At 51.3% G+C, this 25641-nt stretch overlaps 2 protein-coding genes across 2 annotated transcripts; both read right to left on the bottom strand.

Annotated features, from left to right (window-relative positions):
• Nucleotides 1-23: 23 nt before the first annotated feature.
• Nucleotides 24-17289, bottom strand: TRARG1 (trafficking regulator of GLUT4 (SLC2A4) 1). Its single transcript, XM_016138984.2, has 3 exons — nucleotides 16581-17289; nucleotides 4238-4370; nucleotides 24-2807 (listed from the first exon to the last, which is right to left on the bottom strand). Exons 1-3 carry the CDS (start codon nucleotides 16965-16967, stop codon nucleotides 2794-2796), a joined length of 534 nt encoding a protein of 177 aa, XP_015994470.1. The 5' UTR covers nucleotides 16968-17289; the 3' UTR covers nucleotides 24-2793.
• A 6808-nt stretch (nucleotides 17290-24097) lies between these two features.
• Nucleotides 24098-24781, bottom strand: BHLHA9 (basic helix-loop-helix family member a9). Its single transcript, XM_016138744.1, has one exon. It carries the CDS (start codon nucleotides 24779-24781, stop codon nucleotides 24098-24100), a length of 684 nt encoding a protein of 227 aa, XP_015994230.1.
• Between the last annotated feature and the right edge of the window lie 860 nt (nucleotides 24782-25641).

Genomic DNA, 25641 nt, shown 5'->3' with positions numbered 1-25641 from the left:
AATGCACAGGCCCACAGCACACACATACAGTCAGCTTTATTTCTTTCCATGCTGAGAAATACAGAGGAGTGACCTGGTGAGTGTGGTGCCGGCGGTGAGGGGTAGTTCTTGCTGCTCCCCATGGGACACGGGGAGAGGCTGGGTCGGCTCCCCGAGCTGGGGACAAATGTGTTCATGCAGCCAGCAGCTGGACCCACAATAGAGCTGGGAAGGGCCAGTTCCAGCTTCAGCAAGGCCTGGGGGTGCCAGGCTGCCTATGGGGGTCAGTGTGGTGGAGACCTTCCCGCCCCCACCCCCAGTCTTATCTCTGAAGGGTTTTTTGTCCTCAGGCCCTGTGCTCCTCTCTGCTGGAGGAGCTGGTCTCTTGGGGCCTCTGCCCCTTTCATACACCTTGGAACCTCTGAGCTACATTCTTGGTACAACTAGAAAACTCTGGGGTTGTTCTTGCCGGAATGAAATAGCGTTCCAGCTTGCGCTTATCCCTGTGGCTGTCTGCTGGTGGCTTCTCTCTTTCTCAGCTGTTCTGGGTTTTGAGTGTGAACTAGTGTGTGTGTGTGTGTATGGGTATGACTGTGGGGGGAGGGGCAGCCCTGGTTGCGTGTGACAGTCCCAGTGCCTGGGGGCTGCAGAGTCTCATCTCCGCCATCATTTTCCCCATGAGGCCTAAACTGTCTGGTTCGTTTCTCTCTTCTCCTTGAAATGTTGAGGCAGAGGACCCCTGGGGCCTGCTGGGAGACCATCGATGCCTGAACCCTCCTTCCAGAGCTGGGGCCTATGAATGTCAGACTCCATAGACCTCATATCTCCCCTGGCCTGACCTGAACTTGCAAGTGACACAGATACTCTGGGCTCATCTCCTCTCTCCCCCAGCAAACGGCACTTGTATTTTGGCCTCAAAGGTCCCATAAAGCAAACCCAGCCAGCCCTTCCTTTAGGATTGGAAGAGGCTGGAGTTTATTTCCTGGCGGGGACTGACTCAGGAAAGCCTACCCCAGAGGGATCTACCGAGGGGCCCTGGGACCTGCACCCTCCCAACCTGGTGGTCACACGGTCACTCCTAGAAGGCACCCTTTGGACCCAGAGCCTTTCCTGGCAGACAGAGCCTCTGCACTAACAGGCTCCCTCCCAGGGGCCTCTGAGGAGGGTGTGGGTGGGGGGGGGGACTGGTAGGGGCCCCAAGAGGAGGCATGAGGGTTCTGAATGGGCTCAAGGAAACATTCTTGGCCAACCTGGGCCCATTCTGGCAGTGTGTGGGGAGCCTACCCTCCCGAAGGGCACAGTAACCCTGGCTGCTAAGTAGGGCCTCCCAGGGCAAGAAAGCCTGGAGCATCCCGCTCCAAGATTCTGGAAGCTAAAACCAGTGGGGAAGGTTGTGTGCAGGAGAGGTCCCTATAGGCCAAGCCTATACCAGAGAGACGCCTGGGGAGAAGGTGGGGCCAAAAGCCAGATAGGAGGCCCAGGGGCCCTGCTTGGTCCTTTCGGGTGTCCCATTAGGTCCTGAGACAAAGGCCATGATGTCCAGCTCCTTGCCCCCAGGCAAGTGAGTGTATTCCCAAACCCAGGGCCCTCGACTCTCCTGCAGACTGGATCCTTCAGCCAGGCTCTTTCCTCTGTCTTGGAATCTCTAGGCTGAGAAACAACAAATCTTCATAAAAACTCTCTGGCCTACTCCCATACAGGCAGCACAGACACTACCTGGGAGCCCACAGGAATCCCTCTCCCCGCCCCCCGCCAGGGGTGAATCCAAAGCCTCCTCCACGGGAAGCCTCTTCTGTGTGGATGGCCAGGAGCACAGGGTGAAGCAAAGAGCATACAATGCAGCTGAACTGAAAGCCAGGCGCCCACACACCATCTGAGCCACTTTGCATGGAGCCACAGGTTTGCACCCCAGACTGTGGGGGGCCATGGCAGGAAAGAGCTCAGGCCCCGGCTCCTCCTCACCGGCTGATGCAGGGAGGTTGTGGGGTCATGACCCAGGGGTTCTCAGTTGGTGCCCCAGGCTAAAGCACATGCAGGGAACAACAGGTGGACTGGGTCATCCTGGGAGGCTCGCTGGGACCACGGCTCTCGGCAGAGATGCTCCTGAGGCCAACGAGTTTGGGAGAGAGGTTCATGGGTTGTACTGTCCCTGTTCCTGTCTTCGCCAACATGCCTGTTGGCACCTCTACCCTGCAACGGAGGATTGAAATATGGCCGTCACCTCATTCCAGGGCAGCTGCACATCTGCGTGCTGGACGTTCTAGGACACGTGCTGAGTGGCTGCTCACCTCTGCGGTCCGGGCATCGGCTGGGGTTGCAGCAAGCATGTGGCACAAGGCATGCACACAGTCTTTTTTCTCTCTCCTCAACAAAAGTACAAAGAAAGTCCCACACGTCTTTGCTCGTGGTCATGCAGGGAATGTGCAGCTTCTCTCCCACCATAGTCTGGCTCTTTGCGGGGCTGGTTTCTTCTCCTTCTGGCAATATATGCTACTCAGTAAATGCCAGGGATGAGAAACAAGCCAGAACACTGGAGTCAAAATGCTGGGCTGTGTCCATGAGATTAAACCACGTTATTCTCTGGTTTCACAGTAAATTCAGTTTCCTTCCTCTCTTCCACTCGTTTTTACCCATCGGATATAGGCTGACAGTGGAGTGACATGGGGGTTTCTCTCCGAGTTTGTGCTTTTGGAGCTCAGGGACAGGTGGGCCCTGGGCAGTCACTGTCCTGTGCTCTGCTGTGTGTGGGGTGTGTGGGTTGGGAGCATTCCAGCTGGCCAGAGCCTGCCTCTGCCAGCAGCATCCTGGTTACTTTTATTTCTTCTGAACTGTAAAGAAAAGAACAGTATGTCAGAGCAGAGCTCAGAACGTGGAGTCTTCAGGTCCCTGTTTTGAGGAGTGGGGGGTTTTGAGGACTTCCTAGTGGGACATGACAACAAGGATCATCTGCGTTGGGGCTCTTGGTGGAACTGAACTTCCAGTGAGAGGGCTGCAGTCTGGGTGACTCGTTCAGAGCTGAGCAGGTGACCTCTGAACACAGAAAGGTCCATGCTTGGATTTCTTAGTAAAAGCTAAACGATTTCCTTTGCCATTCTGAGCTCAGTAGTTGTCACTTGCCATTGAAAGAGTCGTGGCTAAAATGACAAGCAGCAGCAGGACCAAGGAGACTGAGGCACCGTAATGATACCGGGGCTAATGCCGGGGAGAACGGGTTCCTGCCGCCCACGTACCTGCGTGTCTACCAGAGTCAGAGAGATCATGGAATGTGCCTCAGTCCAGGCAGGTGAAAAGTGGAGGATGTGTGTTTTGAACCCAGGCAGGCTGATTAGAAACCTGAACTCTTCCCTCTCCTCAGCGGTCAGGGTTGCCCAGGACCCCACGGCTAAATCGCAGGCTTTTTGTCCCAAGTTGAGTACTTCATACTCTAGACCAGTGCCTCCCAAACTTTAATAAACGGGCTGGGAATCTTAGTTAAAATGCAGATTCTGATTCAGTGGGTCTGGGGTGGGGCCCGAGATCGAGCATTTCTGACATGTTCCCGGGCTCAGCAGCCACTGCTGCTGTCTGTGGAGCGCATCTGGAGTAGCAAGGTCTTTAGGGGAAAAGCTAGGTCAATCATGGCAAGGGACAGAGATCCCCGGGGGCTTCCCCATGCAAGAGCGTGAAGGGACGGAGATGGATGATGCCGACCCACATAGCCCAGAAGCCACATGGACCTTGTGAACAGCTTAGAGGCACCCTGTCAAATGATCCCCTGCCTGGATAACTTCCCCGGGCCACCTCTGGGTGCTCACAGAGGTGTCACTTCCTGACTTCCACCACACGCGCTGTTTACTTGGGGCATGTCACTGCTGACTCAGCAGGGGCGCTTGTGTGGCAAGCCCACAGTTTATAGACAGTCACGTCCATTATCTTGTGACTCACAAAAGCCTCTGTGTTAGAAGCTTCTTCCTAGTACTTCAGACATAAAACCTGTGAGGCTCAACCAGACACCAGCCCAGGACCCAGGGCCATTGGAGCCTCTGACTCCTAGGCCCACGCTCTTCCCCACTTTCCTTTTGGTCCACTGAGGCATAAGACAATTCAGAAAGCCAGTCCCATTCAGCTGGGAATTGGGTTGCTTTTCTGGAGTGAGAGGATGAGTTGTGGCCCCCCGGGCCCTTACCTTCTCCCCGCCCCACTGCCCCTGCCCCAGGAGGCCAAGCTACCCCCTTAGCTTCCCACACACCAAGCAAGCTGGCATATGGCTGGGCCTCACCTGCGAAGTTGACAGTCGTGGCCACGATGATGATGATGATCCCCATGACGATAAAGACGATGCTGAGTAGCCGGGCCAGGCGGCCCAGCCTCCGGGCCCCGTCCACGTCTCCCTGCTGCACGCTACTTCGAGACTACAGAGAGAGGGTGGCAGAGACCTCAGGATGGCTGTCCTTGGCAGCCCCGTGGGGGCCCCTTCGCCCAAGCTTCCAGAACACACCTCATCGCCACTGCAGCCTGCAGTCCAGCAGCTGTACCTCAGATGTGGAAGCCAGCTCCTCCTGGAGAAGTGGCCAGGACTCAAGGGGTCCAGACCTCTTGTGGGGACCTCTAACCAAACCTTCCCCTTGCTGGCTGGGGACAGCTGGAAGCAGAACCAAGCAACGCAGAACTACAGAACCACAGGGTAGTACAGTGGAGACTGAGAGCCTGAGAAGGTGGACCGGGTCCAGGCCATGTTGAGCTGGTGCAAGCAGATAAGCCAGGCTCCTCCAGACCCCCAGCCTAGGCTCACTGCTGCAGCTGTACCAAGATCCTGAGACAGCCCCTGTGGCTTTTTCAATGGCCAAACAAACCTGCCCTCTTTCCTTTGTGAAACCCCTGTTGCCACAAAAGGAAAAAATTCACTGGTCCTCCCTTTCTACCCAGGAGCCACATCCTTGTTCAACCAAGCCCACTTCACAGATCACACGAGAAAGGCAGCTGTCTTGGGTTTGAATCAGGAATGCTGGGACTGGGAAGAGCCATGCATGGCTTCACAGGGGCCCCGTTTGATATATTTCACTCCTTCTCAGTGCGCTTGGTTTTTCCTGGCTCTATTTAATTTGGTTAATTGGGTGGCTGAGGGTGAGCGTGCACAGTCTGACAGAGAGGCTCCTCAGAGTTCCTGGGGTGGCTCAGTAGGAAGCATGTCCCAGGCGTCTCCGTGGAAGGCCTCCCTGCCAGTGGCAGTGCAGGCGCCGACCTGCTGACCAGGCTGGCCCACGACCTGATTCCTCTAGCTCTGGAAGTCCTGGATGTTTCTTGGACTTCGAGAATAAGCACAGCCAGGAGTCCACTAAAGGAGTGACTGCTCTCAAAGCCTCAGGCCACTTATTTATTTTCTGATTATTCGAGGATCCTGAGTTCAGCACGGAAATACAGTCAAGTATCTTGATGATGATGATGATGATGATGATGATGATGATGTTGATGAGGAGGCTAATTCACTGAGCCTTTACTTTGTGCCAGGCAACTTGCTAAGGACTGTACCTAAATTATCTCATTTAGCCTCATAATCTTATGAGATTGACAGTATTGCCCACTTTTAAAGAAGCCAAAGTTCAGAAAAGTGACCCTTCCCCTCTCTGTTTTCTTCCCCTCTCTGTTTTCTTCGTGTGGGCGCCCCTCCCCCTAGGGTCTGTCCCCTTTACCTCTCTGAATTCTAACCAAGGCCCCATCCCCACCCCATAGTTTCCTGTTCCAAGCTCATTCCAGGCCAACACCACCCTCCTACCACAGCCGTGACATCAAACTTGCTTTGCCCCAAACCGTAGCTTCCTACTTTCCAGATCTGCTCCTAGCCTTGGGCTCCTCCTTCTACCTGTCCAAGCACCAGTTACTGGCCACAGCCTAGAGTCCTCCCATGGGCTCAGTCCCAACCCCTCTCTCATCCCCCCCTACTAATCAATTTCCTTTCCTAGTCAATTCCATTGCAACTCTCCTCCTTTGCACCTATCCTAGTGCCAGGAGCCACTTCCCACTAGAGCCATAATAACAGTCCCCTGAAGCTCTGGTCTCGATTCTGTTCTTCCCACCACCATTTCACTCCTCAGGTATTCACACCAGGCACTGCACCAGGGCCCCAGGATGCAGCAGTGTGCAAGAGTCCCGGTTCCTATGCTCACAGAGCTTAGGATGAAGAGGATGGCTTCCATTGTGATCACACAAATAGAGGTAAAATTGCAACTATGGGTTGTGTTACAAGGGAGAGGTATGCGGTACCATGAGAACTTATAAAAGTGAGAGAATTGAGAAGACTTCCTGGAGGAAGAACATTTGGATTGAGATGTGAAGGATGAGTAAGAATTAAATAGGTTTTGAAAGAGAGACAGACAGACAGACAGACAGACAGACAGACGGACACGAAGGGAGGAAGGGAGGGAGGGAGGGAGGAAGGGTTCCAGGCAAAGAGAACATCATGTGCAAAGGCCCTCAGGGAGGCCCTGCATGGCAAATACGTAGATGTTCATTACGCTGTTGTTGACTGAAGCAAGCAGGTGGGACTGGAGGAAGGCCAGGGTGGATGGAGCTGAGAGAGTGAGGAAGAGGAGGTGGGTGGGGCCGGGCCAGGGGCTCTGCTCACACAGGAAGAGGCTGGTTCTTATCCCAGTGAAAATGTAAGGCTGGGACAGGGGAATGGTTTCCAAAAGACCCCTCTGGTTGTAGTGTGGGATCAGAGAGGAGGTGGGGAATCAGGACCTGATGCAAAAGTTCAGCAAGATTATGGCGGCCGAGGTAATCACGCCCTCCTGGCACCTTCCCATGGGCCCCACCGTCACCAGAACAAAGCCCAAATTCAAGTTGCCTTTGCATTTCCTGATTATATCCTCCAGTATTCTCTTCCACAGCCTCTGGGCCCAGCCGGTTTGATCCTCTCAGCATATGGGCACTAACTTCCATGTACCTTCGCTCGTGCTATTTCTCCTGCCTGCACTCCTGGTCCCCTGCAGTGCCACGTGTTCACCTCCTCTCCATCGTTCGATGGCCGGCTTCAATGCCACCCACTTATGGAACCCGCCGAGATTCCTCCACCACTGTGGGAATAATAATAATCTCTAACATTATCTGAATATTTGCCTCATGTCAGGAACTGTGTTAAGGGCTTGCCATCCATTACGGCATTTCATCCTGCGAACACTCCTGAGTTAAGATTGTTATTAGGCCATTTTACAGATAAGAAGCTGGAGTTGAAGCATAGGGCACCATGCGGGGAGGTGGTGTGAGAAGCAACAGGAGAAGTGAAGAAAGGCCAGACCAAGAAGGCCCCTGACTCTCACGAAACAACCTAGAATTTGTCCTCTAGGCATTGGGGAGCATACAACTTGGTGAGACAAATAGAGGATTTCTTCAAGACAGGAAAAAAAACTCAGTGAAGAGGGAGAGGGTGAGAAAACCAAGGAGTAATTGATGCCCCAGTGTCCCAGAGCAGCAGAGAAAGGCTGAGGTATAAATGTGAGCACAGGGATGAACTATGAACTCTTGTCCTTGGAGACTGGATGAATGTGGGTACAGGTGCACTCACACCTCTCATTCTGTAGGTGGGTCTGGGCAGGAAGCTGTATGTTTATGCCTCTGGACTTCGGAGTTCTCAGGGACAATGGACCAACGTCATCCAGTGAGAGATGAAAGAAAAGATGGGTCTAGCTTGAGGAGGGGGCATGGGGTGGGGCTCAGGCAGTGGGCCACTCTGAGACTCACCAGTGCATTGGGACATGGCAGAAACCCAACCAGGAATAAGTGTAGCTTCTAGCCCCTCAGACGGGCAGTCTGGATGCAAGCACAAGTTCTGGAGCCAGACGTCCTGGATGCCTGTCTCAGCTCCATCATTTGCCAACTATGTGGCCATGAATGAGTGGCTTATCTTTTTTAAGCTTCAATTTCCTCATCAGATAAAAAAGTTACTTACCTCATTGCATTGTTGTGGGGATTAAATGAGATAATACAAGTAAGGGGGATTAGCATGATGCCTAGCAATAGTAAGTGCTCAATAAATATAGTAATATAATATTTTTGTGGTTGTTATCAGGAGATTCCTTTCCCTCCATTGAGTCCGAGAAAGAAAATGGATAATAACACACCAACCCCAGCAGAGAAGGGAGAATCTGTTCTAGGCGAAAAGCCTATTAGGCAGATCTTGGTGAAATTACTAAGATCATCCCTTTCACTTTCAGAAATGTCCCAGTTAGGATGTTATTTTCATGTTCCCCCCATGTAGGAAGCCACAACTGCTCATTTTTCTCTTTCTTTCCTCCTCCTGCTCTCCCCTGCCCCCAGTTCGATTGTGATGGCAGTGGATTGGGAGCGTGTGGGAGGCTCCTCCTGGTATCTGTCTCCTCTGTGAAGCTCGATACTTCCTCTGCTCTCCTCTTCGACGCCCAGCCTCAGCAAGTCTCCTCACTCTGGCAGGGTGCACCATGAATAGCAAAGCCTCACTGCGTGGCTGTTTCTCACAGCTTCTATTTCTGGGAAAGCATCCTAGACTTCCTCTCTGTCTCTCCCCACCTCAGGTACAACCAGGTAAGAATTCCTGACGTTTCTAATGTCCTTCATGTATGTCTCTACGTCTCTAGCTTCAACTCCACTGCCCTAGCTCTAGCTCACTTCTTCGATGCATTTCATCTGGAGAGTTCATTGGCCTCCTCCTCACTGGTATCTCAGCTCCAGCCTTGCCCACATCCAACCTCTTCCTGACAGCCCAGGTGAAAGGTCTTTGAAATATAAGCCTGGTCACATGACTCCCTATAAAACAGATACATTTGTATGCCTCAGCGCTTTTGTATGTACTGTGGTCTCTGCTGGAATGCCTTTCCTCCTTATTATACTGCCATCTCAACAGCTCCTCCTCCTTCAGGAGTCACCTCCAGTAAAATTTCCTTGGCTCTAACAAACAGTTAATCGACCCCTCTATGGGGCTCCCATAGCATCTTACGCTTCTCTCTTTTTCTCCCTTATCACTTTGTGTTATTATTTCTTGTGGCTGTGTCAGACTCTCTCTTTAGACTGGAAGCACCTTGAAGGCAGGGACCAGGCATCCTAAATCTTCGTATTCCTCTTGTATAACATAAGGGCAGACACTAGTAGGAATTCAGTAAATAAAATAAAGAATAAAAGAGGAGAGAAAAAGAAAAAGAGGAGAGTCTGTTTTCTAACCACTGAACTTAGCCAGTGGGATGCTCAAAGTTAATAGATTTGTTAAAGAAATAAGGGCAGTGGGTCCCACAGGAAAGATATCTGGCATCTGGGCTTTGGCCCCACCCGCTAACCTATGCCACTTCCTGCCTAGGTCACTGAGCTCAGGACTTTTTTTTTCCAACACCAAGGCAACATTGGAAGAGGGAAGGGGCAACATACAGGAAGGCTTCAAAGACTGCCAGGAAATTCAGCTTTAGAAATTCTGGGGCTACCTTGAGCCATGACCAAGGGACTCATTCTCAGAAGTAAGCATGGCACACAGAGGAAGAAGCACGAAGTTTGAGATGAGTCCTGCCCCCCACCCCCGTTTTCCAGAAAAAGAGTTGTGCGTGAAGTGATGATTCAGGACCACGGAGAGGAGTGTATGTGTGGTTGCTTGAATATGAGAGGTGAGGAGAGGAGGCAAGAGAGTTTTTTCAGTCGCACCAAGCCCAGTATCTCTTCTTTATCCACAGAGAAGTAAGCACCCGCATCTCAGGCATGCATGCTCCTTTGAGTCCAAGAGACCCGACTGAAGGAGATGCACTGGAAATGGCCGAATGGAACAGGGCAGACCTGATTGTGGCTGCTTTGTCGCATCAGATGCATTATATACACTATCCAATGTAAACCTCATGACTTTTCTGTAAGTCTTAGTTTTCTGATCTGTAAAAGGGAAAGAAAACGCTGCCTCTAACAGTAGAGCCCTGCTTTTAGATACAGAAGTGTCTCCCTGCTAACTGGCACTCATTTTGAAGATCCCCATTAGTTACCTAATGAAAGGTCCATCCCTGGAGTCCAGGGGAAGAAGCCCCTTCATTTCTTTTTATGAGTAAATTATCAGCTGCTCTCTCATCCCCACTTAGTGGCTTCACTTTTCCTTGTACAAAATGTCTTAACTCGAAGGCACAATAATAATCATTGCAGTAATGGTCATAATGACTGTGAATTAATAGATCATTTGTGATTGCAATGTTTGTGGGAATGGTGAGGGAGAAAATGAATTCAAGTTAATATGTCAGGGAAGAAAGACATTGAAAAGTCTGAGAGGGGTAGGAGGTGAGGAGGGTTCTGGGGAGAGCTGCCGGAGGCTGAAGCCAGCCAGAGGAAGGTGGCAACAGAATTTCTCAGGAAAGAGCTTCCTCTACCCATGAGGCTCAGGCCAAGGCCCAGAAGGTCTGAGAAGTAACATGTAAGTAAGTAAGATGTGTCAGAGCTGATCATCTATTAGCCCTCCCACTGAGATCAAGCATTTCCCCTCAGGTAAAGCAAAAGGATGCGCTTCTCCATGCCCTTTCACAGCCCTCTCTCTGCAACAATTATTTCTGACTACAGGTTAACGCTTCATTTGCTGGAGAGTGGGGAAGAGTGGTGGGGTGGTCCAGGGGAGGGTAACTGCAATGGTGAATGGGAGGGACTGGAAATACTTAGGAGCTTGAGACAGCAGCCATTTACCAATCGATTCGAAGTCTGTCAATATTTTAAGCCAGCTGATCTGCTGACAGTCAGCCCTGGCTGGAGCTCAGCATTCTTGTTGAGTGAGTGGATGAATGAATAAATGAATGAAAGTGAGCCTGTGACAGATCAGTTAAATAACTAGGTTATCAAAAATGCCTAAGAAAGAAAGTATTGAAGTCACTCTTGACCCCTGCCGTGTTCCGTGGGAGAAAAAAAGACGGAAGGAAGTAGAATTCTTCCTTCCCTGCACAAATGCCTTTGTAGATTGCAGTAACAATCTACAAAGAAGGGACTGACTTCTCAGAAGCTTCTACCAAAACCGAAGATAGGGCTGCCCACCTCCTCCAGATGGTGTAACAAGGTGTGAGACTCCATTATCCCCAAAATGTCAGAATTGCCCAACCACTGGGGATTTGCCCTTTCCTCTGACATTGCAAAATCTCATCTAGTGTTAATAACAGCAACCACTCCATTAATTAAGCATTCACTAGCCAGGCTCTGTGCTGGATGCTTTCACATGTATTAGCTCTTTTAATCTTCCCAACAACCCTACAAGGTAGATAATTTTATTATACCCATTTTATAGATGAGGAAGCTGAGGCTGACAGAGGCTGAGTGATTTGGACATGATCGTATGGCTCGTAAAGGACAAAGCTGGGACACTCACTCAGGTCTAACCGATGCTTATTTTCTCACTATTGTTGACTGAAGTCCCACTGCTTGGGGTCCAGCTCCCCTCATGCACAGAAGACCTTGCTGGCATTGAGGGGTATGGCCATTTCTCAGCCTGACCCAGGAGTAAAATGGATGAAGCCAGCCTTGCCCTGGCCACGCTAGGAGTCTGCAGTTCTGAGCGGAGCTAGGTCTGATCAGCTCCTGAGGTAGAGCCCCTGATCCCCAGCTCTGGACACAGCAGGCTCCTGTCAAAGCCAAAGTGGGAAGGATGCTGCTGGTTCATTAGTCTTCCACTGATGGAGTTAGGTGGGGGCGGGAAGAGTGGGAGGGTGGGAGAAAAAGACGGAAGGAAGTAGAATTCTTCCTTCCCTGCCCAAATGCCTGAAAGGTTTGGCTTTCCTGAGAGGGACATGTCATCCTTGTCCCCAGAGGTAGATGTGGCGTGGGGCCATGGAGAGAACACTGGATTCCGCATCCAGCTAATGTGCCTTTTACCAGTTATGTGACTGGGGGCAAGGCACTCTTCTGCACATCTCAGCTACCTCAGCTGTTAAGTGGGAACAATGAGCCAGTTTGTCTGCCTCATACTAGAGCAGGCTTTGCAAACAGTAAGCTCTAGAGAGGCTGTCGGGGCTGTGGGCCTCCTTCCACCCTGAGATCAAGGGCTTGACCCTTCACCTGGTAACCATTGTGGGATGTTTCAGACGAGGAGTTCTGAAGTCTGTCCTGAGGACCTGTTATCAGCACAACAGATTTACTCTCTTTCCACACTTTCTGTCCCTCCTTCACCCTTCCTTCTGTTTGGGTGGGACCAAGTGTTTCAGCCCTAGATGAATAACTGACTCCTTCCCTCCCTGAGGAACGGGTGTGTCCTAGGAACTAGACTGCCTCCCAGAAGAGTGAGGACTATGTTGACTACACCAGTAATGCTCCCTACTGGGCTCCCCCTGACTGCCAGGAGGCAGGCCAGTATAATGGTCAGGAACATGAGCTCGGGCTCCAGGCATCCTGCCCCAGGCTCATAATCGCTAGCAGGTTATTTCGCATCTCTGTGCTTCAGTTTCCTCATCTATAAATCAAGAATAATAACTATACCTAGACCTTGTAGGGTTATAGTCCGGATTAAATGAGATGGTATATGTAAAGGGTTTGGACCTGCACCTGACAGTAGGCACACAGTGAGTGTCAGTGAGAGCTCTCATCGCCGGGCTCTCTCCAGTTCCTTCTTCCTGGCTCCTAGCAATTCCCTTTAGAAATTTATTTCCACAACTATTTTTCACTCTTGCCCTGGCTCCCCCTCTGAAATCTTAACCTCGCAACCTTTCTCTTGCCTCCTCCCTCTCACGGCACCTGCCCTTCGACTTCTCTGAGCCCCAACCTGTGACCCCTCCCTCTCCTCCAAGTCTATTTCTGTCCTTCCAGCCTCACTCCCTCCCAATCCAGACTGATCCTTCGGTGCATCATCTCAGCCACCCTGGCCATCAGCTTCTGTGCCATCTGGTCCTGCCCTCATAGTTACTCTGCCATCCCCCAGCCTTGGTTGGGCCCAGTGTCACATCTGTGACTCTGTACTTACAGCCAGAGAAGAACCACACTACCATGCAGGCTGATAATAACTCAAATCTATGGTCTTCAGCCTCAGCAGAGCCCTTGGGCCATTGACCTGTCTGTTCCCAGCTGCCTCTCCTCCCCTCTGCCACTAGGCCCTTATTTCTCAGCAAATGACCTCGCCTTCCACATCCCTGGTGGCATGGAGCCTATAATACAGTATGAATCAAATCCCTTTCCTCTGAGTAATTCTATCTGCTCTGTCCTCTTGGCTTCTCCTTCAGGCTCCTGGGGGTCATACTTCTGCATCCCATTTCTCTGTTCTTCAGGGACTTCATCTCATCAATCACCTCTTTCCTTTTTGCCTTGGCCTCTCCATCACCAGGGTCACCAAGGGTCCGTAAATGGCCAACCAGTGGACACTCCCATTCTTATTCAACCTAATTTCTCTGCTGCAGTTGACCATGCCCTCCTTCAAACTCAATCTCCCTGGGGGAAAGGGGGTCTCTCCTTCTTTTCCAGTGTTCCTCCCACATCCTAGAATCTTCTTTTCAAACCCTTTTCTGTCCACTTCCCTTTGTCCACCCCTTAAATGCTGTGGTCCCCAGAGGTCTCTAACATAGCGCTGTTCTTTTTGAATTGGATAGCCAGGAGTCTAAAACAAGTGTTGCACCTACCCCATGAACAAGTCCCTCCCTCATCAGCGCCCTCCTTTCTAAGCTCACTGCTTAGCTCATGCCTTCACATCCTGTCTGGACTATCTCAAGAGCCTCCTCCAGGGTCTCTTTGGCCCCAGCCCTGCCTGCTCTAGTTCCTTTCCCACAATGCAGTAGGCTGTTGGTTTTAAAATATGAACTGACCATATCACACCACTGCTTAAACATTTTTTAGGAGCTCCTCAGAGCCACTAGAATAAAACTCAAATCCCTACAGAAAGTTCCCACCTGCCTCCCTCTACCACACTCTCATCCTTCTCATGCCAAACGAACCACATCTTATCCGTCTACTTCCCAAATGCCTAGCATGGTGCCTGGCTCATAAAAAGGCACATTCGTTTGTGGGGGCAGGGAGTCTAATCATCTTCTACCACTTAGTTCCTTCCAAACAAGTAACTTTCCATTCAAGTGAATGGGTGACTGAATGAATGAATGGTCTGTTACCAACTTTTAGAAGGTTTCCAGAAATTCTTCCGCCTCTTGCTATGGCCCTGGGTCTAGGCCTCTTCATCTCTCGTCTGTACTCCTGCAGACATGCCCTCTCCCAGGTTCCAGGCTCAGAGGAGACCCGTTGGTCCCTCCTCTCACCCTGTACAAGATTAATCCACCAAAATGGAAATCTGACCACACCCCTCTGCGGCTTCAAACTCCCACAATGTATATGCCACAGCACGGGTGAGGCTTGAAAATACGATACCAAGTGAAATAAGCCAGTAACAAAGGAGCACATATTGTATGATTTAATTTATATGAAATGTCCAGAAGAGGCAACTCCATAGAGATAGAAAAATTAGTGGTTGCTTAGGGCTGGCGGGAATCGGGGGAGAGATAGGGGGTCGTGACAGAAAATAGATAATGGAGTTTCTTTTGGAGGTGAGGAAAGTGTTCTAAAATTTAATGTGGTTATGATTGCACTTACCCGTGAATATACTAAAAATCATTGAATCATGCACTTCAGATAGGTGAATTGTATGATATGTGAGCTATATCTCAATGCTCTTTTAAAAAAAAAATCCCACACACAACAAACTTGTGATGGCTGCCATCCCTCACCAAGGAGACGCTCAGCAGCCACAAAATTACTGTCACCGTATAATCACACTTGCTATGTGCCGGGTGCCGTTCTTAAGCGCTTTATATGGCTCGTCTCATTTCACCTTCACACAGCTCTGTAATGCAGGTTTATGGTGACACCCATTTTTCAGATGGGAATACTGAAGAGAAGAGAAGTTTAGGTGACTTGCCCGAGGCCACACAATTCCTTGTGGTTTTGTCTAGCATGGATACTTCTTGCAATGTGTTTTAAGGATCTGTTTACAAGTTTCTCCCCACTGGACTAGAGCCTCCTGGGAATCAGGGATGGTGTCTGCGTTAGCACCTTATTCTCTGGCCCAGGCCCAGTGACCATTGGACCTGACTTAAGAACCTGAAAGTGATGTAGAAATGCACGGGGAGGGGGGGGGCATTCAGTGATCTCATAGTCTTGGGCCCAGGTTTCCTTTGACAAGCAGCTTCTACCCAGCCTGCGCTCTGCCACCACCACCAGGAGACAGAATCTAGCAATTGTTTTCTCCTGGGCCCTTATATGGTTTTCTTCCCCAAAGTCTGTCTTTCCTCCTGGGGCTTCTCCCTGTAACCAAGAGGCTGGGCCTGCCCAGAGTCACTGGCTGCACCCCTGGGGCCTGGCCCTGCCCCCAACAGCCCCCAAGTGCAACAGGTAGCACAGGAAGCTCCTCAAAGGCCCTAACCTCGGCCCTGCCCAGCCCTGACTGTTGTGCCCACACCAAGTCCCTTGGACTCAGAAACGTTGCCAGTGTCCCCTGACATCCTGGTAGGTGGCGTTGGATTTGCTGGTGGCTGGGAAAGGCTTCCCCAGCTACAGACTGGGCATCAGTAAAGGATGGAGATGTCTGAGGAAATAGGGGCTTTCTCAGAGGACAGGCTTGGGGCAGCCGGAGTGACCACAGCTCCAGGAAACTCAGTGATAGATGACTCAGCAGTGGAGTCACTCCAGAGGGAAGCAGGCACTATCTCCCCACCCACTCCTCTGGCCCCAACTGACTGACAGTTTGCTCTTCCCTGCTCCTAACCTCATTCTGAAAGTCGTTGCCTGCCCAGTCTCCTTCCCTCTCTCCTTCCTTCCTAGACTTCAAAAGTCACTTGCCAACATCTGTCGACATTATCTGTGCCTCCTCTGTAAGTATCTCTATCCAAAAGGCTTGGTTTGGGGACACTATGAGACAATTTACGCAATACCCCGAAGCACAAGAGTGTGAGAAACAAAGACTAGCCTATGTGCCCTCCTTGGCAAGGGCAGCCATGCCCTCTGACACATTTTTCACCCGTGGCACAATCACCAAGGCCAAGAGGGCCCCAGTGAGAACTGTCCCCCCGAGGAGCAGCTTCAGGGGAATCAGAAACCAGAGCCCTCAGTGCATGGCAGGGGAGCCACTGCTGGCTCTTGGAAACCAGAGCTGGTGAAGGTTCTAACACCCACGTGGCCCAGGGCTGGCATGGGGGACAGTCGTGAGGAACTGTTGGGGGCAGGGCCAGGCCCCAGGGGTGCAGCCAGCGACTCTGGGCAGAGAACAGGCCCTGGGACACCATGGCGGCTGCAGCCTCTGCTGCTGATACATGGCTCAGCTCAAGAATGACTCCTCAGGACAGGCCCCCCAAACCCCACGAAAGCCAAGACCCCCAACTTGGCTGTCTTTTTGCAATACAGAATTTACCTCTAGGGGGCTCCCTAAGGGCCTCTCCTCATCAGAGTTGTGTGCAGTCAAGCTGTGACGCCAAGGAGCAGAGATGGAAGAGATCAGCAAACAGAAGCTCTCCAGGCCCATGGACCCCTCTCCAAGAGGGAGTAGCAGGCCTGAGGAAGGGAGTCTCTCCCCAAGCCCCCGGCACTCAGCTCTTTTCTCTACACCTTAGGCAGGATGTATGGTGCCTGCCAGGGGAACATGCCTGCCACCCCCTGGGCCCAGCCCCTGTTCCAGAACAAAGAGTAGCACTTACCATGATGGAAAAGATGAGGGGGATGAGGTTGAGAGGCCAGACAGGGCAGAAGCAGGAGGCGATGGCAAGGATTAGGTAGTCTTTAGGGGCTTCCCGGTCCTGGGCATAGGAGGCAGTGGCAACAGAGGAAGCCCGCCTCGAGCTGGCCCGAGACGGCGATCGGGGGAGGGAGGCCTCCCGGTGTCCCTCAGATACCACCTTGAAGGGGAGACCGTGGCCATTCTGCTCCAGATCCAGAGCCCCCGAAAGGGACTTGGGAAGCTTCAGGGGCTTGTCGTCCTTGCCCTCCACTTTGGTAAGAAGCATCTCCATCTCCGGCAGGTCCAGGGGTGAGACGGGACCTGGCTCCCGTGCTGGGGAAAACTGAGACTGCACAGGGTTGGCCATGTCGGTTTGGGCCTTGGGCTGCTCCAGCTCTAGGCAGTGACAAGGGGCTCCAGAGGGACCTCAGCGCACCATTCTTCAGCCCGGACTGAGGGCCTACAGGTCAGGGCTAGCTGTGAGCCGAAAGGGCCAGCTTCTCCAGGCCAGCCAAGTTCAGAGGCTGGATCCTGCCTGCTGCCCCGAGGAGCTCCTGGAAGCTGGAGGTTTCAGTTGCATTCAAGTTTGAGGCCAACTTTGCTGGTTGCTGCTGACAGCACAGATGGGCGGGGAAGTAACAGAAAGCAGCTCCAAGAGCAGAAAGAAGATGCTCCTCTCCCGAGTGAGGCTTAGGCTAAGTCAGGGCGTGTGTGTGTGTGTGTGTGTGTGTGTGTGTGTGTTTATGCCATGCAGCCTCCCTCCCTGCCCTCCTCAGAGATGCTTTTTCTTTTCAATTCCTCTTTCCCCAGAGACCACCCAGAAGCATTCTGCCTCTGCCCCAGCTCAGCCTTGCTCTGCCCAGCCAAGCCCAGCCCAGATGGACATGGGTCAGCCTCTGCTTTCCATTGCAGCCACAGGACCTGCTCCTCTAGGCTGGAGGCTCTGGAAGGGGAAAAAGACGAAGTGGGTCACAAGCAGTATGTCTTCAACCATCCTGGGAAACCGAGCCCTATGCTTTTCTTCTACTGGAGCAAGCTAATGCTATCTCCTCTTCGTTGGGAAACCCTGGGTCCTGAACCAGTCACATCCCACCTGACCCTGACTTCCAGTTCACAGAGGCATGCAGTCCAGAGCCTGGCTCCGAGCTCCTGGATCCTGGAGGGTGGGGGAGATGGGAGCCCCTCACAAAGGGGCACAGAAGAGGTGTTAGGGGGACCCTGGCCCTATCTCATGCCCTTCAGAGCTTTTCTATGATTCCGAAGAGTGGTCAAATGTCCTCCAACAGGGGCGTCTGCGGGCACATGTCCACTGCGGAGGGCCTGGGTTCTGGCTGCCTGTCCGCTCTGATTCTTACTGTCCATCTCTATTCTTTTTTACATCTTCTCCCTTTGTTTCCGTCCCACCCCCAATATCTCTCCTTACACTGTTTTATAAAAGTGACCTGGAACCACCAGGGTGTGGGTGTGTGTTGTTTGGGGGAGGGTGTAGGAAATAGTTTCGAACCCTGGGGTCATGCATGATGGGAGGTGGGAAGTTAGAGATGGAAGAGACCTCAGAGGTGGCAGAGTTCAAATCCTTTGATATCACAGATGAGAAAACCAAGGCCCAGAAATGGAAAGAGACGTTGATCTCAAACTGCGTCCAAACCAGATGTTAAGTCTCTGTCCAGTCCAAGGGCTAGTTTAAAGCAAAATGAACCATTTTAGTGGAAAGAAATGGCTTTGGATTGTGTATCTAACTGGCTTCAGAAACGCTGCTTCCCACAAGGGCAGCGACAGGTGGAGGAGGGAGTCTAATGTGACAGAGAGAGAAAAGAACGGCCTTTAGCAGGAGGTGGGGGAGCAGAGAAGAGCCACACGCTAGGGCCTGAGAGAGAGCCCGAGGAGCCAAAAGGACTCCTGGAGGCAAATAAGTTTCAAAAATAGTTTATGGCTTTGTGACAAATTTCAGGTTTGTAAATATGACTGTACTAAATTAAGAATTTTTGCTCAGTAAAGAAAACCCATTGTTATCTGCAAAACGCAGACCACCAGGGCAATGAGATTGAGGGGGTGCTTTACCTAGATCTTCGGGGAGCCCCTTCTGCACCCCAGGCCAGGAAAGGAGGAGGCTTTGAGCTGGGCTCCTACACTCAGGAATTTCCAAAAAAAGTGCTAATGCCTTTTTAAATATGAGACCTCGTGCAGAGGGTGGCAAGTTGGGTCCCTGAGACCCATAGACTCTAAGTCAATATCCAGCTTGGACAGAATTCCATGCTATAATCTGGGAGCTAACCCTTAAGGGACAGGACTCAGTCCCCATGGGGCCTACAGCCCCCTGGCCCAATTCCATAGCCTCTGGCCAAACGTGACCACTGAACCCTTGAAATGTGGCTATGAGTATAAATCAAGTTGTGCTGTGAGTATAACACACATATGGAATTTCAAACACTTAGTACAATAAAAAAGAAGGTGTAATATCTCTAATACTCTTTACATTGATTACACATTGAAATGGTAATATTTTGGATATATTGAGCTAAAAAAACATTATTAATATTAATGCCACCTGTGTCTTTTTACTTTTTTAATGTGCCTACTTGAAAATTAAAAACGTGGCTTGGCGTATATTTCTATTGGGCAGCGCTGGACTAGAAGACAGAACGAATCTGGCATTAAGGGAACTTTTTAACTTAATAAAAACTCAAAGAGAAGAGAAAAATCCAGGAAGTCCGCAGGGAGGGCCATGGCTGTGAGGCTGCTGGGTGGGCTGGGTCAGAGCTTGCCGACTCAGGTTTGTTCGACCCCTGTGAGATGCTGGGCTCATGGTGCCATCTAGTGGCCTGATGGTGCTGAGGGGAATAACCAGAGGTGGAGTGGAGACCAGGAGGAGGGGAAGAGGCTGGGCTCAGAGGGAGCTTCTGCTTTGGGCTCCAGCGCTGCTGAGCCAACTGAACCTGCTCCAACCCACAGGAGCCGCCTCCCCACTCCCTCAAGCTGAAGTCTTAAGTGGAGACCCACAGACCATAATCATCATAGTGGGTTTGGCCTGCACAGTATTGACTAAACACGTGTTTTCTTAAAAATCCATTTCACATATTAATTAGGATGTTAAGCTTTAAAAATGAAGATCTGGGAACCCTGGGCCCATTTCCTGCAGAGCCGCTGCGTCAGCTGAAGCCTTAGGAAGGGAGGGCATTGAGCTCCTCCAGTTCAGGGGTCTGAGCTGTGAGCCCACACCTGGCTCTCTTTTGCAGCTGACTACTCCCTGGTGTAGACATAGAAAATTGAAGAAAGTCATTCTCCTCTCTGTCTTCCTTCCGCACTGGGCTGCGAGGTCCTGGAGGGTGCAGGCATACCCCTAGCTCCCTAGCTCAGTGCCAGGCTCACAGTTAAGGCCAGCCAGGTGCCCCACAGGAAGATGAAGACTCCAAGCAAGTGCCCAGGGTGTGTCCACACCAACACTCACTCCACGCCTGCCTCCCCCAACCTCAGCAAACCCTGAGCATGAAAGATGCTGAGATGTAAACAGCGAAGGGGAAAGTGGACCTGCATACTGGTCCTTTGGAGGGTGGGATGGAAAGGGAAGCGAACCTCGGAAGGGTAGCTAAGTTGGACCCTAATCCAAGGGGAAGAGGTAATAGAGTCCCCATGTCTGTGTCCCACAGTCCTTTTTATTTTTGGTGTCTCACTGAGTGTTAAGAAACCCTAAGAAGCTAACATGGCAGGAGTAATTAAGCAAATTCCTCTTCACTGAGGTCTTTCTGGGCCCAGCTCACCCTGCTCCAGGAATAACAGCGACCTTCTGGCATCTGCGCATGCGTGCACACATGCACAGAGGGAGGAAAGCTCAGTGTGATCTTGCTCCCAACACCAGGCGCCGCAAGTTTACGTCTGTGAAGTGGGGTCCCTCCAAAGGAATCCACTCAAGATACTGTGTCCTTGCCTTTTCAAAACATTTTCCTACTCCTCTTTGGAGGGTGCCCTAAGGAGACAAATCTTTCATCTTTTAAAAACAATGACAAAAAACCTAATGAACATTAACTCTGTTTACATCACGCCAAATTCTCTCAAGGTCTTTTCATGCACCTACACGTTTATCTATAGTTATAATCAGTAAGCACAGGTCATTTTGTGAACTACTCTGTTAACTCACCATGATTTTCATTCAGTAAAATACAAGAGTGCTTTACCAGGCCTCTCTGTCTGGGCATCTATGTTGTTTCAAATCTTTCACTATTATGAACAGTACTGCTGGGACTGCCTTTTGGCAAATTTGTTTTCCTGTTAGATTATTCCCTTGGAATATTTTTATTATGATTTTCCCAAATTGTTCTTTACCAAAAAAGGAACAGATACACAGTGCAACTAGAAATCTGTAAATGTGCCCTTTTCTCCACATCCCTGACAACAGTGGGTCTTATCATTGTTTTTTATTTTTGCTGGTATGTCTCATTCATTGCTAGAGAGGTGAGGTACTGTTCCTGTGATGGGAAGTACTTGGAAGGAAGGACTTGGCAGGCACAGACTTGGAAAACACAAGGGAAGGACCTGGAAGGCACAGACTTCCAAGACAAGTCAAAAAACTAAGTGCGTGAGAGCACTTTGTGAGCTGTACGGCTGCTGAAAGTGCTATAGTTGTTATCGCTCTCTGTGCTTTAAAGTTAACTCTCTCCCTTGAACACTATTTGAGTGGGCAATTGGTACTAACCTTATAGATAAATAATTTGTCTTTAGGTGTATTGGTCCCTTATATCTTTTTGGCTACAACTTTTAACAGCTCTGTTTCACATGTTTTCTCTCTCCAGTACTTCCCATTGTATAATCGTCTAATACCTATCCTTGTACTATTTTTCTTTGTGTTTGGACAAACCTATCTGGTCTCGGTTGATAATTTCCATTTTTAAAAAACAATCACAGATTTATCTTCTCTCCACAGTGAATCAGTCATCCTAGAGAATGGATATGGTCTTGGGAAGCAGAAAAAAAATCAAGCAAGGGTTCCAGAAAACCTAGAAGCACATAATTAAAGTTTTCTGGCCTAGGATCCCCTAAAGCATCAAAGGGTGGCAGGGGTATCCGTTAGGTCAATACATAAACATATGCACACATAAGTATTCACACATCCACACATCTATATAAAAATGCACATAATATGTGCATGTCAAAAAATCCTCTGAATGCTAGGCAAATACATATCAGCAGGCAAACATACAGATGTGTGCACTCAAACACATAGCCCTGATAAAATAATGATAACAATTAATGTGCTGTGGACTTTAGTTTATAAAACACCTTCCCATGCAATCTTTACTTATAACAACTTTGTGAATAGAATATATCTTAATAGCTTCCACTCAGTCAGTGCTTGCCTGAGCCAGGCACTACGCTAAGTGCTTTAAATGCTTTATGCCATTTGGTCTGCACAACAGCCTCTGATGTAAGTAGTTATTATGTAAGCCCATGATATGGATGGAAATACCAAGGCTCAAAGTCATGAGATTTGCCAAGGTCAGGTTGCCAGTAAGTGAGAAACACTTTTACATCCCTCCAGCTGGCCCCACCGGTCTGCTGCACACTCACTCTTCCACCTGCAGGGGGCATCTTTGGCATCTGTGCCACCCCAGGGCTGAAAGTGCAGCTGGGCAAGAACCCTCAGCAATTTCTATCATTGAATTTAAGAAAGCAGGACTTCCTGGTCATATTATCATGTTTCCAGAGAATAAAAACCTGAGGCTGAAGCAAGATGGAAGTATTGTCCAGTCTGGTCTGTCATAAGATTATAATTCATAAACAGTAACCATTTATGGAACACCTTCTAATTGCCAGAAACTATACATTATGAAGGAATGTTAATCTTCACAGCTACCCTAAGGTGGAATCATCTGGGTCAGAGGTGAGGAACTAGAGGCTTAAACAGGTTAAGTGGCGATGCCATGGGTCACATATAGTAAGTGGCAGAGCAGAGATTGGATCCTGTGCACTCTCAGACCATGCCACTACCTCTCCATGAGTGGAAAGGATCCGTGGGCAGGCCTGGCACCAGAGTTCCACATATTATGCCTGGCTGGACCCCATGACCCTCATGATAAAAGTCAAAGCATTTCTGTGATCTGTGCCACAGCCATCTAGCCTGTGAAATTGGAGTCTGTGAGCTGAGGACAGAATGCTGAGTGTACAGTCTCAGGGCGTGCAGAAAGTAAAGACATCTTCTATTATGGTAGCGAGCCTCACCTCGACTGTTCTGGAGAACCCTCACTCCTCCCTGGGTCTAAGAGCATCTCCCCAGCTCCTGTACGGTCCCCCATTCTGAGCTGTGTAACTCTTCCTCCCAGCTGGCAAGAGCCCAGCTCTCCAAGGAGACCAGAATGCCCTAGGCTCTCCCGTCGCACACCTGGGTCCTCACTCAGCAAGCAGCACCTGTACCACCAACCCGGTCAGCCTGAGTAAGGCCAGACACTAGCAAAGGAGTATTTATCTTAGATGAGAGCAGCTCTCCAGACATCTCTGAGGGGCTGGCTATGCTTCCCACTTCCTCAGCAACCTTGGCCTGAGGCCCCACTTCCCTTAACCTCACCCACATATTCTTCCCTAGATTCCAAGTCTGCCCCTCATCACAGAGGCCATGGCTGTTCCGGCTCACTCTTCACTGGGAGTTCCATCTTATCATTTGAGGTTCAGACAGGACTCGCTGACCACCCCCACGCCCAATCCTTGGTCCTACCTTCAGCTTTCTTCCCTGAGACTAGCCCAGACTCTGCTTCCATTGCCACCCTCATCATGGCTCACTGAAGATAGTGGGTCTGTAGCAGGTCCTGAGATGGAGCTGACGACATCTTCAGCCTCCCAGGCCCCTCTCCAAATAATGTCCTCTCCCACAGTGCCCCTCACTCCTGAGGTTTTGCCATGACCCAGTGCCCCCAGGTACCCACCTATGGGCTTCAGACTGGGACTCAACATTCCACGGTGAGCCTCCAGGCCTCAAGCCCCTGCTACCCTGGGCCACTGGGCCCAATAGAGTCCTGGCAGTAGACAGAGGTGATAGCTTCCTTTTATTTGGCTGCTACTGATTGCCTTTCCCAGATCACAGACTTGGGGCATCAGCACAGGTAGGGGCAGAGGACCCCACACTGTGCCATCAGATCACACCAGGTTGCCACCCGCACTCCCACATCCAAGTCCCCCTGCCCAAAATCTCCCATTCTCCTAAAAAGCAGCAAGAGAAAATAGGGCTCAGAGGCACAGGAATGCAAGTCATTTTTCAAGAAGGGTTCATCAAGTCCAAATGTAAGAGCGAGCCCGGCAGGATTTTGCTTTCTCCAACCGGCCACCCGGTTGGGATTGTGGAGAGTGGAATGTGCAGCCCCAGGGCCCAGAGTTTCTTCCCACTGGCAATGCCACCTCCTTTTCCCCTCAGGCCTCAGCCCACTCAGTTTTGCTTGGTCTGGGACGTTTTCTGCGGTGGTCATTCTGCCATTGGCTTCCCCATGCCGGCCTCCCTCCGCCTGCGTGGCCAGGTCAAGGGTGCTGGTAACCCAGCATGGGGCCCGCTCGCGGGTGTTCCAGCGGCCAAGCAAAAGGAACCCCTGGACATCGGCGCCAGCTTCCCGCGGAGGCCTGAGACAAGCCCTGCCCCTCGGCCACCACCCTTGGCCGTCCAAGGTGGGTGTGCGGAGAGCACGAGGCGCAGCGCGGCGCGAAGAATCCAGCGGGCGGGGGTGCGGGCCGCAGTGAGCTGGAGCCCGCGTCCCCGAAGTCTCCAGCGACCCCTGCGCGCGCGGCCTGGCCATGACACTCCAGGTGCCCGCAAGCCCAGCGGGGCGAGGGGCTGGCGCGCAGGACCAGGGAGAGCGCCGCGATACGGTGAATGGCCCTGCGGAGCGTGGCGATCTTGGAAAGCCTCTTGCCTCCCAGGTCGTGCCGCAGAGCCCTGCGCAGTGCGTTGAAAGCTTCATTGTAGTCCAGGATGCGCTTGCGCTCCCGCACGTTGGCCGCCACGCGCCGAGCTTTGGACCTCACTGGCCGCGCCCTCTTTCTGCTACTTGGCACCTCCTCTGCCTCGCCAAGGCTGCGGGGGGCGCCATTCTCCCTCAGCACCCCAAAATCTCTCCCGGCCTCCTGGCGAGAGACTCCCGAATCCTTAGCAGAGCCCTCTGCCCCCTTCAGGCCCCTAAGGCCTGGTCCTGGCACACCTCGGTGCATGGCCTTCTCCAGGGCCCTGCCGCCCCAGCTTTGTCCCACAAGGCTGACAGTCCACGTCCTGAGTATTGGCTCCTGAAGGCTGGACACTCCCAGGATGCGTCCTCTCTAGCTGGGCTTTATGGCACCACGTGGCTCTCCGCCCTCCCCATCATCCATCTCCTTCCTGCTTTATTACCTGCCTCTAGGTAGGTTGGTGAGGGAGGGACCAAAAGGAAGGAAGGGAGGAAACATGCAGATTCTTGTATGAGGGGGGACCAGACCTAGCAGCCAGGCTGCACCTGGGACAGTGCTCCAGCTGCCAAGAGAACTTGCCCTGCCTCACCCCAGGGCTCCTCTGGAGGTGCCTGGGCTCCACATTCTTCCTCTTCACCCCAAAGAGAATGCCAAAAGTTGGCCTCTGTGCAAAAGAGCTGATAGACACACAGAAAGGTCACAGTGGTAGTTGAATGTGTTTCAAGAACCTTGAAAGTTCTTGTCAAGTCCTGTGGGCAACCAGTTAGGAAACATGACTGTTCCAGCAGGACGGATGAGGGAGGGATAGATCTGATACAGCAGGCCCTGCAGGTAAATGGGCCTGGAGTTTCCTGCTTTTCAGCTACCAGAGTGAGGCTATGGAACTCTGGGTCTGGGTTTTGATTAGGCCTTGCTCTCCCCTACCTCCCCCTGGCTTCTCTTTCCATAGGCAGAGCTGGGCTGAGTTAGCAGCAGAGGGTAATATATAAGATTGTCTTGTGGCCCGCTGGATCCCCTTGTAGTATCCATCAAAAGCACCTGCGTGTAGGACAAAGTACTGTGGTGGTAACCAGGGCCCTTGGGCAGCCCTGTCTCATGACACAGCCCTGCCATGTTACAAAATCAGT

Source organism: Rousettus aegyptiacus, unplaced genomic scaffold (assembly GCF_014176215.1).
Source record: "Rousettus aegyptiacus isolate mRouAeg1 unplaced genomic scaffold, mRouAeg1.p scaffold_m13_p_6, whole genome shotgun sequence".
NCBI classification, from domain to species: domain Eukaryota; kingdom Metazoa; phylum Chordata; class Mammalia; order Chiroptera; family Pteropodidae; genus Rousettus; species Rousettus aegyptiacus.
Note: the sequence above shows the minus strand (reverse complement) of the source record. Positions and strands in the feature narration are given on the sequence as shown.

Coding starts and splice junctions, on each gene's coding strand:
- BHLHA9 (XM_016138744.1), bottom strand. CDS start 24,781: ATGCACCGAGGTGTGCCAGGACCAGGCCTTAGGGGCCTGAAGGGGGCA.
- TRARG1 (XM_016138984.2), bottom strand. CDS start 16,967: ATGGCCAACCCTGTGCAGTCTCAGTTTTCCCCAGCACGGGAGCCAGGT. Junction 4,371..16,580: donor CCCTCATCTTTTCCATCATG/GTAAGTGCTACT, acceptor CTCTCTCTGTAG/TCTCGAAGTAGCGTGCAGCA.